This window comes from Candoia aspera, chromosome 3 (genome assembly GCF_035149785.1).
Source record: "Candoia aspera isolate rCanAsp1 chromosome 3, rCanAsp1.hap2, whole genome shotgun sequence".
Lineage (NCBI taxonomy): Eukaryota > Metazoa > Chordata > Lepidosauria > Squamata > Boidae > Candoia > Candoia aspera.
In genome coordinates this window covers 70,378,850-70,393,372 of record NC_086155.1, presented here as the reverse complement: position 1 = coordinate 70,393,372, position 14,523 = coordinate 70,378,850, and the positions used below count along the sequence as shown (strand labels likewise).

At 38.9% G+C, this 14,523-nt stretch overlaps 1 protein-coding gene across 6 annotated transcripts in view; it reads right to left on the bottom strand.

Annotated features, from left to right (window-relative positions):
• The window catches only part of AK4 (adenylate kinase 4), a 40,245-nt gene that overhangs the window by 5,903 nt on the left and 19,819 nt on the right, over window positions 1-14,523 (bottom strand). For 4 of the 6 annotated variants that reach the window (XM_063298064.1, XM_063298065.1, XM_063298063.1 and 1 more), the window contains exons 3-5: window positions 12,006-12,125; window positions 5,754-5,926; window positions 3,696-3,814 (exon numbers count right to left, since the gene is read on the bottom strand). In XM_063298064.1, the coding sequence (XP_063154134.1) occupies window positions 3,696-3,814; window positions 5,754-5,926; window positions 12,006-12,125 (412 nt within the window). Of the gene's footprint in view, window positions 1-411; window positions 514-3,695; window positions 3,815-5,753; window positions 5,927-12,005; window positions 12,126-14,523 lie in introns of those variants that run through there. The other 2 variants (XM_063298067.1, XM_063298068.1) reach the window with 2 other exon arrangements.

Below are 14,523 nucleotides of genomic sequence, written 5' to 3'. Positions count from 1 at the left end.
TTTTACTTATGGTTTTAAGTAGGCAACTAACTCAGAATTCCATGAATCTCAGGTCTCAATCAAATTATAATAAAAATGAGACTGAATAAGTGCCTTATTAAAAGGACTTTTATTTAATAACCAAGTTGCAATTTACTTTTCTAAATAAACAGAAAAAAGTAGTATAAGCATCTTTTCTTATCAGTTGGTCAACCACAAATATGTTCGTTTTTAATATCAGTGCTACTGCATTGATGTGATTGCCACATCTCCCCCCTCTTCATTTTCATATGTGGGTTATATCTCCAGATCAAAGCCTAATTTCACACAGCTCTCAGGATTTTAAAAGCCAGTCCCTTTCCTGCAGCTTGATGCTTAAAGATAGAGAAGGTATAAGAAACTGAATGAGAGGATAACTGATAGAAAAGATGTGCCAGTGAAAGGTATCTCATCCATTTTTAACTCTGACCCACTGTTGCATTCTTGAGCCTTGTCTACCATGAAATCAACAGAAGGTATAGTAGTATCTTGATTCTGTCATCAATCACCATAAAATAGCATTCAGTGATAAAACTACAGCCATCCCATTATGATAGCAGTGTAGTCTATACATTGTGAGTAATGTCTGAACTTTAAGCTTAAAATAATGATAAGTATGGTGCAGTATAGCTTTATATAATTTAAACATTAACATATAAAACTATGGAACAACAACTAAAACAATTAAAAATAGTTAACAAAATATAAAGTCACTATCTCACTAAAATCTATAAGGAAAACTGCATTATTTATATTTTAACCACATAGTAGGGTGTAAAATCAGGTAGTACAGTATATGGAAAGGAATGGCAATAACACTATGAGGGTAAAGAATTAAAAGTAACCAATAGAATAAAAATGTATGAGCACAATCTTTGTCAGTCTGATACTTGAGATAAAATGTATTTTAAGGAACTCTTATGCACATGTTATGACTGTGTCCACTAGTCGTTTCTTATTGGTTACACATCATGATGATGATGAATCAAGCCCCTGGAAGGAAGCTAAGGTTCAAAAATGTTAATGTGTTAAACAAAAGTGTAAAGAATTAGAATTTATTGATTTGTGAAGAACTTGTAATAAATTCTGCCTGAACTGTTGTAAAGAAAGTGATACTATCCCCCAGGAAAGATAGTATCATTATGCACTAATTTCTTATTAATTACTAATTTCTTGGTTCTATTACATTTCTCACCTCTGTTTTACAATTAGCTTTGTTTCAACTGAGAACCTGGTTCTGACAATATTTTTATCATCTAAGTTTAGTTCAGTATTTAAAATCTGAATAGTAATGATTCAAATTGCTAAAATTTTTATACTGAAGACAAGTAGTCATATCTCAAACCCTTATTTTTTCCTTTTTTCAGTTAGTTTTGCTTAGATTTTCCCTTTTATGTACATTACATACTATTTCTATAATAGTGTTATAGGTTACATATAAGTTTATTGTGTTATCAACTGTAATATTACAAAACTAAAAAATATATAATAAAAAAGATACTACACACTAAACTATTAATGCACGGTTCCTTCATCATCTCAGATACCTAACTTGATCATTAAAAAAAAAATCTGTTGTATTATTTACATCAGTTCAAAGCAGCAGGATCTTTATGATAGCATTTTGGGACAGATATCCAGGGTCAATCTCTATCAGTAGGATGACACCAAAACACAACATGACCAATTTTTATTTCACTTCCTTGAAAATGTGGTAATACACATTACAGTCTACAGAGGGGGCATGGGACCATTAAATCCAGAATCTAAAATGTACATTAATTGAATCTTTTATTCAAACACTTGCATTAGTACAAGACCACATTTTAGAATCAGTTAAAATATATCTGCATGATCAATTATTGCTCATTTTCATTTCAGTTGTATTAATTCTTTTAGCAACTGTTGAATACAAATTGTGTATAATCATGATTAAACCATTAGCTGATATTCCCAGGGGTCTTCCAGGTTGTGAAAGCCATAACACATTTGTAACTGAACAAAGAAATAAAGGGCATTTCTAATAAGGATCTTCAAAGTGGAACTATTTTCCATCTGTGCATACATTCACATGTCAATTGATGTAGGATAACAGAACTAAAGGAAAAGATTATTCAGTAAAAAGTTGGTTTTAATGATTTGTATATTGCAATACAAAACATTTCTTAAAACCTGCCTAGATTGTCATATTTTGCAATTAATGTAGACACTGATAAGCCATACTGACTATTGCTTTCCTATATATATAAGGTAAGATACATGACATGTCCACAGAAAAGGGAAACAGATTGTTCATGATTTTCTACATAGAAGTGTTTTGGGTTCTGAAACGTAAAATGTGATGTGGTTCTTGTTTAAATGAAACTGAAAAGACTACTCTTTAACCTCCCAGAAAAGCTTTGTAGGTTCCTAGAAGATATGGAAACCCATTTTGTATGCCCTTGTTTCATCTGTAAACAGAATTTGAAGCAGAAGCTATGTGGGCTTCATAAGTATTCCATAACTTTTAACTACTTCATCCTATGCTGGTGTATGACCGTAATAAAGACTTGATTACTACTTAAGGAGAAAGCTTTTACACAATTAACCAGACCTGGAAATTAGCCTGCAGAAGTCACTAGCCTCCAGTTTGACTAACCTGCTTAGTAGCTCACATTTTGATACTGAATATAGTGTGGGGAAGCCTGGAAACAGAGACTGCTATTGCTTTAGCAGGCTAATAAAACAGATGTTTTCTACTAAACAGATAGAGAGGTTTATTCCTCCTCCACTAACACTACTTCTGTAAGGGCTGTGGAGGAAGACCCCTTCATTCCCCTGCAGTTGCATAAAAACCAAGCAGGCTGGACACAGAAGAAACACCCGCTAATGATCTGATCGTGATTTGTACTGAACACTGGCTAAAAGATGATAAAATCCCATGTCTAACCATTCCCAACAAACAGAAAGGGTGGCATAGCTGAAAAGTTGGAAGACTCAGTGTGGCCAGAGCTATGGAATTCCAAAAATTCAAAGCATTCCCTTTAAGGTTAGATTCTGCGTTTAAGGACTTCGCTTTCTTTAGATTGCAATGGGTACCACACGTAGTTGTTCAAGGACATGAAACAGTGCAGACCTTCAGAATGGGCATGACTTATTAAAGGAAATGCTTTGCATACAAAAGATGTGTAATGTTTGGGAGACAGATGTTCAACCTTGAACATCTCCACGTTGGGCTGAAAAACTCCACTCATAAACGCTGCGTAGTCACTGTCAGTCAGTGCTGTTGAAACTGGACTCGATGGCTCACTATGCTATACAAAGCATCTTACTATGATCTTAGGAGTCATAGCTGTTTATAGCTATCAAGCAGATGCATGCCTGCTGCTCTTAACAGAAAGGGGGTTATCTCTGCAAACTAATAAACTATTGAACAATTCTGCCTAATCAGAGGCAGGCAGATTTCTTGCTTTTCACAACCACCAATATACTTTAAATTAAGATTAAGAACTACACTGCACAGCTCCATTAGCTAAAGTATAATACAAATAGTTCAAGTTTGTAATTAATAGTTCAAGCTTAAAGCTAGAAAGCTGAGCAAGGTAACTGCTTTTAAGATAGTTTGAAAAGTCTGACACACTCCATGTCTTTTGTATTGTTTTAAAAACTGCTTATGTGTTGTTTGGATTCCAACTCACTTGTACAATTCCATTACAGGCTTTGCAGCATCTTTGTATTTTCTTAGTCTAGCAGCAACAGCTTCAGGTTTATCATCTTCCTGTTGGATTAATGGTTCACCAGTAATGTCATCAATACCCTGTTTTAAAAGCATGAGGTGAATTACACTGTGTGGGAAACGGTAAGTTTTAAATGCCTGTCAGTTGAAAAATTCCTATCTCTAGCCCAATGACCAATCTCTCCATTGCAGAACAGTCTTGTTACATCTCAGTTCGCTCCCAGTTGTCTTACCTATCAAGAAAAAAAAAAAGACATATATCCTAATTTACATCTCTTGCTAGGCTATATTGTGATTAATAGCCCATCTCCTGAGGTCTGGAGGTCATAATCACCTATCACTTCTAACTGAAAAATTCTTCTGTTGCCACTATGAGGCTAATGTGCATAAATATTCTTGAATGTAGGTTTTGGAATCTCTTTTTAACTCTACCCAGTGCAAGCTGTTTAGAAAACATACACACAGACACACACACACCCCTTCCAAAGGTTGAAACTAATATATGGCTGACTTGTGTGATTTGGGTAAATCATCATCCTGGGGCAACCTGCGGAAATCAATAATGTGACACAGTCTTTAGGAGCTCGGCATCTGAAGATACATGGGTGCATAGATAAATTGTGTGACCCTCCCACCCACCAGCAGGCTGGGGGAGTCAGTGTTCCCCTTGGACTGGTGCTGAAGTTTGAGGTCTCTATCCCAACAGGATGTTCTGTGTCTCTTGTGATCCAACGCTGTGTGTACAATACGGGCCAAAGACATAAGACCTTGTTCCCCTTCCTTTCACTGTTTTTGTTGGATATGGGCAGAACCTTCTTTTTGTGCTTAATCTTTATTGAGACCTCATCCAAGGCATCTCTGAAAGCTTCCTGCCCTTGAGCAGGCCCAAATATGAGTAAAAATTTAGAGTCTGATTTATTTTCCAGTTCTTCAATCTGAATTGCCTCCTGGTGGCTGCTCTGGACAATTTATTCATGCCCTGTCTGAGTACTCTGTACTTAGAAGGGATTGTTTGGCCCATAGAGCAGAGAGAAAATTAAAGTCAGCATAATGATTGACCCTTACAATCTTCATCCTTTTGGTGCTTGCTGGTCTTCTACCCATCTTTAGGTATGGCCCCTAAGATCAATGCTGCTACCGGGACTTCCACTAAAGGGGCCTTGGAAAGCTCTAGAACTAACTGCAGGGAGATGCCAGCTTCCATCCCCAGCTACATCTTAGACTCAATAACTATAGTAGAAGGCTCAGGAAAGTGGAAGCATGTTAGGATTGTTAACTTCCAGGAATATTTCTCCTTCCAGTGGGCTCTTGGGGGCACATGCTTCTGGTTCCCTCCAGCCTATCTTACAGACTACTGGTAGAGGTAGTCCTTAACAACCAGAGTTGGGAACAGCGACTCCATCACTAAGCAATGCGGTCATTAAATGAGACATGTTACCACAACAGGCTTACAACCTCACTTCTGCTGCAGTCATTAAGCAACTCACCTACAGTCGTTAAGCCAGATATCACGTGACCGCAATCTGCAATTTTACTGCTGGCTTCTCCGTTGACTCTGCTTGTCAGAAGCTGGCTGTGAAGCATGCATATGGCGATCATGTGACACTGAGATGTTGTGAGAGTTGTAAATGTGCACCGGTTGCTAAGCACCCAACTCTTGATCACGTGACCATGGGGATGCTGCGATGGTCGTAAGCGCGAAGACTGGCCATAAAGTTACTTTTTCAGTGCCACAGTAACTTTAAATGGTCACTAGACAGGGCAGTCATTAAGTGAGGACTACCTGTACTTCAAAATCATTTTTAGAAGGAGCTGGACATTCAACTAGCTATACTCACTCCCTCTGCTTCCCCTCCCATCAAGCGCTTCCAACTGGTTTTGCTTCTTCATTTCTCCAGAGCATGTAATCTAAACACGTAAACCTAACAGACTGAGCGCATCTAGAAAATACAAGATACAGCAGAGTGAACTTTCTGAATGCCTACTCTTCCCCTTATCAAGTCACAGTTCATTATCTTACACGCATATGAGGTGGATTGAATTCCATATTATATACTCTTCCACTTGCTGGGTGAATCCAACGAGCACTGAGACGGTCTTTAAGAGTCTCAAATGGGATATTCAGACTTATCACTAGATCCAGTTCACATATCCTATCAAGTGCTTCAGCTTGACCCAATGTCCTTGGAAAACCTGTATGAAAAGGTGAATTTAAAAAACAATAAATTCTGGAAGGAGCTTGGAATGTTATCAAAAAGCAGTTTTTAATAGCTTTAAAAATAGTTTCATAATTCCATTTATTTATTATCATGTAGTTACAATATTTATATATCACATGCAAGCCAAAATGTGCACAGCACGCATACACCAAATAAAATATAAAATAAAATATATAAAGTAACAGATTTAAAATGTAGTCATAAGCACTGAAGCAGTAGCACCGCATAGAGGCAAATTTTTGGAAAATAGGTTATGTAGCTGGAATAGGCTTCAGGACTAGGCTGGTCAGCTCTGGATGGATGTCTATGAAGAAAGGCCCCTACATCATGATATACAAATATTAGACAATATTTAAGTATCATACAAATCTCTTATTTTAGCCGCAGTAAACAACATAGCAACATACAGTATTTTGGTTTATTCTCTAGAGCAGTATTTCTCACCCATGGCCACTTTAAGCTGTGTGGACTTCAGCTCCCAGAATTCCCCAGCCAGCTGGGGAATTCTGGGAGCTGAAGTCCACACAGCTTAAAGTGGCCATGGGTGAGAAATACTGCTCTAGAATCTCCTATTTCCTCAGTGGCCGATCCAAGTAGATCCAGAAAGCCAAAACAGGATTTAAGGGCAGCAGCAGTCTGTTATTTCCCAGAGAGTAGTACTTAAGAACGTGCTACAGTACATCCAATGTCTAGACTGGACTACTTATTGCTTTAATTTACTGGATTTACTCCCTGCTGCAATCTCACAGTTCTCGGCAGTTTACATGATGCAAAAAAAATTAAAACATCCACAGTATGATTAAAACAACAACAATAATCTCAAAATTAATGACCAACAATAAATCTGTCATTATGCTATAAAACATAAAACTGTAAAGCAAAAATAGGAAGTAGAAAAATATAGTACAGTAGGTAAGAATCACTGCAAAGTTCTCAGGAAAAGCTAATTTCTAAATGAGCTTCTAAAAAGACATCAAGGAGGGGACCATTCTACAGCATTGGCACTGCCATTGGGAAACAGTACTGTACCTTCTAGTTTTGGTTTCCCTCATGTCCCAGAAGTGTGGGGCCACAAAGACTTTCTCCCTCAAGGATCTAGTACATCAGGCTGATACAGGTTATAACCAGGTGTCAAGCCATACAGGACTTTGTGTGTTAGAACCAGCATGTCAAAGCATATTTGGAAGTGAATTGGTAGATTTCCAGAGCCCACAGTATTTGTATGCATGCTCCTAGTCAAGTCCAGTTAATACACAGGTTGCTGCACTCTGGATCAGTTGTAATTTCCAAGTGTTTAAAGGCAGACCCATGTAAAATGGATTGTAGTAATCTATCCAGTAGTAAAGAGAGTGGGAGCTATTGTAGGCAGGTTCTCCTGCACAAGGTAAAGCTGAATTGGAGCACCTGCCAAAGCTGGGCAAAGACTCCTTCAGCCATGCTTTACTTGCTGTTCAAGCAGAAGCTGTTGTCCAGAAGGATCTCAAAATTACAAACCTGCTCCTTCACAGGTAGTGTTTGCTTGATCAGATAATACAGGTGTTGATGGAGAATCCCAGTGTAAAAACAGCAACTCCATTTTGCTTAGGTTCAGCTTCAGCCTGTTCTCTCCCCTCCAGACCCTTACAGCTTCCAGGCAACAAGATAGAACATCAGCAGTATCTCCCCTACAGCCCAGGTGGCAGTATATAATACTAATACCACACCCTTAACTGTTAGATAGCTGACCCATGCAACACCCTGTAAGTCAGGGACCACTGGGCTGACTCCTGATCCCCCACAACAGACTGGAACCACTTTAAGATAGTGCCTCCTATCCCCAGCATCCTTAAGCAGCCCAGTAAAATACCACAGCTGATGGTATCAAAAGTCACTGAGAGGTCTGAAAGAATCAGGAGAGGCGCCTTACCCCCATCCAGATCCCTACAAAGGTCATCTAGGAAAGTAACTAATGCTGTCTCAGTCTCATACCTAGGTCTGAAAAAGTCCAGATAATCTGCTTCTTCTAGGGTGCTACATGGTTTATTCTGCCACCACCACCCCAACAACCTTCTTCAAAAAGAGGAGGTTGGAGGCTGGGCAATAGTTACCTGGGACGTAGATCCAGAGAAGGCATCACAGCCTTCTTTAGGGGAGTTCTTTCAAGGGAGTAAGAAGGTATTAACAATCTCATGGATCCAAATGGTCACTTCTCTACCCATTTCTTGGCAGCAGCCAGGATGAGTAGGATCCATACATGTGGAAGAGAACAACCTAGATTACACCCTATCTACTTCCTCAAAGATCACAGTCCAGAAGGACAATATGACAAGATGGTGACCTAATCATCACCAAAGAATCTGCCCATGCGGAGTCAAAAGTTCAGTGAATCTGAGCAATTCTGTATGTGCTTTACAAATTTATCACAGTGGCCAGGCAGTTCTATCTTTACCATGACACCTCCTTAAAAGTAGTCAATTGCATTAGGCCCCTAATTCTTCAAAAAAGGGAAAAATACTGGAAAAGCTAATCTTATAGTTCTGCATTCAATCAACATGTTGCAAAAGTTCAAAGCTTGTAATCTTTATACTTGCTTATTTGTGAACTTTTAGTGCCATCTTTGAGTTCTAGAACATCCACCATATTTTAAGCATGAACTTAAATCATACAGGCATGTTCATCATAAAGTGCTTTTAAAGCATATAGCCAGGGGGGCTTTGCCTCTTCCTATGTGTGCAAAATGGCCCATTAGTCTGTGCATAAAGAAGGCAAATATTGAAAGAACCAAGGTGGAAAGAAAGAATAAGTTTATTCTATTTCAAGCTCCGTACTCTCCATAAACATGTTTTTCCCTCTTCTCTTATAAATACATACAGCTTTCTTTTTCTACCAGCACCCTTGACTCATTTTACGCCTTTTCTTAAAACAGTGAGAATTACTATATAGGGAAATTAAGCATTAATCTATGTCATTCATAAGGAAACAACACATTCTTTCACAAAAAAGCCACAAGCCATGTACATCAGCTCCCAGGGCCTCAAGCCCACACTGGTTGCATTATATAGCAAGATGGCAACCCTGGGAACATTTCCCATTCCATCAACTGCAGTATTTCACCAATAACAGACTGATTCAAGACAAGTGCCACAGATTTGCACTCTCATTTTAAAAAGGGGGAAAGGCAACTATTCAACTAACTATTCAAGCATGCAAAAATGAACCAAACATATTCACAGTCAAAGCTTTCTCTAAGTTCTAAGCCACTTTGGTAGAAGCTTCATCTCATCAGATGATACTAACCTGAAACTGAGTCAAGAGCCAACTCTTATTTAACCAACTTCTGCTGGGTCAGGGTTGATAAAGTACTTGGATACCTGTTTGTTCCCAGATTCCTGCTAACCCTCTATTTTAATTATTTCTTTGGGGCAGCTGGGAACCTCACTCTTGCTCCTAACTCCCTATTTTCCATTAATTATCCTGGGCTTCACATGGCCATTTCTACTGTCTTTCATACAAATGAAAAAAATCAACAACCTTCAAGGAGGGGGCTAAGGATCCTCCCAAAAACTCCACCCCTGAAGCCATAATGTACCCATGTCATAGTTAAAAAGTGTACAGACTTATCTAATAGTACCAGACAGCCTTTGATTAATTTTAAGTGTTGTGAGGAAGTGCAGTTTAAGAATAAATTAGCATTACATCAGCTTCAGTCATCTGAAGACTGAATCAAGTGAGAATTTGGTTCATATACCAGGGAAAATTTTCCTTCTATATGACAAATAGCTTTTATGCCCTTTCTCTAAACATATGTGGAAGGAATCTTTCCATTATGTCACCAGGGGCTCTCATTATTGTTTTAGGTAACCTGAGACAGCAAAAATTAGTCAACTTATGTTTTTTATTTAAAGTTACTTCTATATATGGACAAGAATTACTCTTCAAAAAATGGATTTATTCCATCTTTTAGAGTTCTTTATTAAATCTACTTCAAGACAGAATCAGGCTTCTGAAATCCGGTCAGTCCAATTTTCCTGTAGTAATTTAAGGGTCAAATTAGCTAAAGTCAAATAAAGTTGTTTTGTTTTTTAAAAAAACCAGGGGTGAGGTTTCTCCTTTTAAATTTTTAAAATTCAAGATGCAAATTAGCCAAAGTGAGCTATCACTAATATTGTTCATAGCATAAAATGATATAGTTATAAGCAATGTATCCTGGCTCTGCTCTTTCCTCCCACCTACCAGTTGCTACTCTTCACGCTCTAGACACACATGAAGTATACACTGTTTCACGTAACAGAAGGCAGATCAAGGAGTCTAACAGTTTAGTCACATCTCCAAGCACTTACAGGAGGCAGGAGACAAACAAGACACTTACGTGCCACTTCTGGGTAGAAAAGAAGAGAGCCAGCATGATTTAGATGTTAAGATAGATGTTAGCCTAGACCAGTGATTCTCAAAGTGTGGTCTGGGTACCCCTGGGGGTCCCTGAGACCCTTTCAGGGGGTCCACAAAGTCAAATCAATATTTTAAAATGTCTCAATTTTAATTTCTAATAGAGTAAATATTGATAGATATAACCCACATAAACCAAAGCTCTTTGGGGTCCTCAATCATTTTTAAGAATGCAATAGGATCCTGAGATCAAAATGTTTGAGAACCACTGGTCTAGCAGCAGGAAAGTCCAGGTTCTAATCTACCTTTAGCACTGGAAACTCACTGGGTGACTTTGGGCTGCGCACTCTCTCTGAACCAAACCTATCTCATTGGGTGTTGCTGTAACAAGGAAAAATGCACCCCCTTTGAAAGTTGAAGACACATCTAATTAATTAATTAATTTAAAAGATGAAAAAGCCAAACGGCTGCATTTTGGAACCACAATTACAACTTCTATTTTGGGGGAAGATGTTTGAGAAGATGGTGGGGTGGCAGCTGCAAAGGATCTTTGAGGGAGGTGATTATCTAGTCTCTTTTCAATTCAGTTCAGGTCCAAGCATGGGACAGAAACCATATCTGAGACTTCCTACTCCAAATAGAAGCTCCCTATCCAATACATACTAACAGAGAGGGTATGTTGACAGTCTCCACCTACTCAGAAACTTCGGAGAAGGCACTTGGAAACAAGCATTCTTGGAGAGGAGGAAGACTCACATGGAACAGCTTGTCCCAAGGGGCAAGACTGGTTTCTTCTCTGGTGTTTAGAAACCTGGTAAGGACATGGCTGTTCAATAAGCTATCAGGAAAGGATGATCTTGGTGATGTTGTAACATTTGTCCTAAAAACAGAGAAGTGCTGGATATGTTTTATGTTTCATTATATTGTATTGTATTGTACTGTATTTTACTGTATCATTCTGTGTTTTGTTCTGTTGTTGCCATTTTATATAGCATTGTAAAATGCTTCTTAGAGTCAGTTTGATTGAGGTGATAGAACAGAAGTATGTAACAGTACATACAGAATAGAAGTATATATTTATAGGTAAGTATATCTACAGGGGAGGGACGCGGTGGCGCTGCGGGTTAAACCGCTGAGCTGCCGATCGGAAGGTCGGCGGTTCGAAACCGCGCGGTGGGGTGAGCTCCCGTTGCTCGTCCCAGCTCCTGCTCACCTAGCAGTTCGAAAACATGCAAATGTGAGTAGATCAATAGGTACTGCTTCGGCGGGAAGGTAACGGCGTTCCGAGTCATGCTGGCCACATGACCCGGAAGTGTCTATGACAACGCCGGCTCTAAGGCTTAGAAACGGAGATGAGCACCGCCCCCTAGAGTCGGACATGACCGGACTTTACGTCAAGGGAAACCTTTACCTTTACTATATCTACAGCAGTAGATGAATAAATATTTGTCAAAGGCCAGACTATGAATCCTCTGTTCCTAGATGCTCTCAAGATGTTTTCATTTGTCTTTCTACTTTATCACCAGCTGATAAAAATATTGGCTCAGTCTAAGACTGGTACAGCATAGTTTCAACTGTTTTCATATTGACACTGCATGATAGAGCATATATTTAAATGAAATGTTTACGGGTTTGCAGCAGAAAAAGGCTAACTTTTTTTGTTACCTTAAAAAAAGATAATCACTTACCATCTAGTAACCAAGGCTGTGTTTGCATTTTCTCCAGTTCTGTCATCATTACACGTGAAATTACATGATCTGGTACCAAAAGACCTTTCTCAAGGTACTGCTTTGCCAATATACCGATATCTGTTTGTGGGGGGGAAAAAAGCCTGTGAGCATTTCACCAAGGTATTTCTAATGCTCCTCCTGCATTTGAATGGGATTTTGTCTCTCTCTTTTTCCTCTGTTATAATATCAGGATAGACAGAGAACAGAATGTTCAGAAATTTGAAATAAATTACCTGAATTTGGAAGTTTTATTAAGTAATTACTTCTGAGCAATCACCTCTTTTTCTCTCTCTAGAAAACTAAATGCCACAGATTGGGGATTTAGGTAAGCTGCATATTGCCATCATTAACCAGTACACCTGTTGCTTCTAATTTTATTAGCAAAATCCCACCTCCCAACAGTACCTGCCAATAACTGAGTAGCATGGACTTTTACTTAATTATTTTAGGGAAAGTATCCACAGTGGAGGGTTTCTTCTTTGTGAAATGAGGATCTTGGAAAGTTAGGAAAAAGGTAAGGGGAGTGTAATGTTTGATTTTACATGTGGGCAGCAACTCAAAGACTTTCTACCAGCACATTCATCCCCATCCATGCAAGTAGAATTGCCACTTTCCTTAACACAGAGAGAGATTACAGGTAGTCCTTGTTTAGACCACAATTGGGACCAACTTGGTCATTAAGTGAAGTGGTCACTAAGTGGAAAATCACGTGACTGTGACAGTGCTAACAATTTTACTTCAGCTTTCCTTTGTTTTACAGCATCAGAAGTATACGACCCCAAGTAGGCCAGTGAGTTCAATTGGTGGGAAAGGTTTCCAGAATTTGACTCACGAGGAAGCCGGGTAAAAGGGAAAATCTTATAGCTTTTTCGCTACTCTCCTGCCCTTTGGAATGCTCACCCCAGCGCTGGGATAATTAACAAAAAGAGAATTGTTTGTGTTTGCATTCACTGGAGAGGGGATGACAAGAGAGTAAAGCAGGCACACAATGGGGAATACACATTGAAAAGGAATGCGCTACTGCCAGCTGCTTGCCTAGCGCGCTCACACATGTGAACCACCAGTTGCTTAGGGGGCAAAAGAAAGCCTTTAGTATGAAACTCATTAGGATCAATTTCAGGGAGCAGCTGCCAGTGGGCAGGAGGGTTCTAATCAACTGGTCACAAAGCCCAGCTTGTTAACTTGCAGCAGATGCTGAGTTACAGAAAAAAGCAGCTCAGAAAGAGATAGCTTGTTTAGGCGATCTCTCCGTTCTGTGAAGGGAAAAAAAAAGAAAAAAAAATGGGTCAGGCACAGGACAAAGTGTACTAACTGACCGTAATGGCAAACACGTGACAGAGAGAGATACCACAAAGGTCGTAAATGTGGGCATTGGTCGCAAAGTTACTTTTTCATCACCATAACTGGAAACAGTCACTGTCCAAAGCAGTCACTAAACAAGGACTACCCATATAAGGTATTTTAGAACTGGGACCTTTTCTGACCAGAAAATTAACAGGAATGGGACAGAGAAAAGTAGGAAGCACTGGTCAGACATAGGAAAAAAAGAAACAGAACGTTGCCCGACTATCTCAGTATTATCCTCTGTTTTCCAGGATATCAGGAGAGAGAGACCTGGGATAATCTGGGATCTTTTGTGTGTACAGCAGAGGTTCTACCACTATGCTACTGTACAGGCTTTCATCCATCTTGGGACTATTGGCGAGCATTTTGCAAAATGGAGCACTGGAGTCCATGAAGAATTCCATCTGCAGTTGGGAGAGATATTGGAATAAATGGATATACTTGGCTAAGATTTGGAATTTATTTTGCACTGTTGATCAGCTACTTCTTTTTCTTCACAATACAAATGCTACATTACTTGCATTTTATATTGGAACTATATGGTGGTTCCTGGAACTGCAGATTTCATGTTTGTTTGCCCATTTAATTTTAATATTTCAAAAGGCCCAATATTATCAGAAAATAAGCCTATCATTTCTAGCAGCAGTGCAGGCAGCAGGTCTTCCAAAACAGACAGCTCTAACCTTGAGACACGAAATATACCCTTGATTTCCTGTAAGTAAGCCTGGGGTCCAGATAGGATCTATTTTTGCCTAAAATCCTCAAATAAAATAACAGTCCTAAAACAATGCTTCATATTATTTACTATATGTATTGGCAGCCTGATTCTGGTTGGCATGCAACATGAGAATTAAAAAAGAATAATAGAGATCATACAACACCACAAAAAAGAAACATCCAACAAGGGATCCATCATCTACTGTAAGCTGTTCTTATGTTCTACAAATCTTAAGGCTGTCTGACATAAACTAGACTGTCTCCTCAGGAAAGGCTTACACAGAGCTACATTTAAGACAGTAGGCACTTCAGGTCATACAGATAATCTTGGTCGGTTTACACTGAGGACATAGTCCCAGGAATTAATTTGCCTTTTTAAAGGTTCGTACATGAGTATATATCCCACCTTATAAGA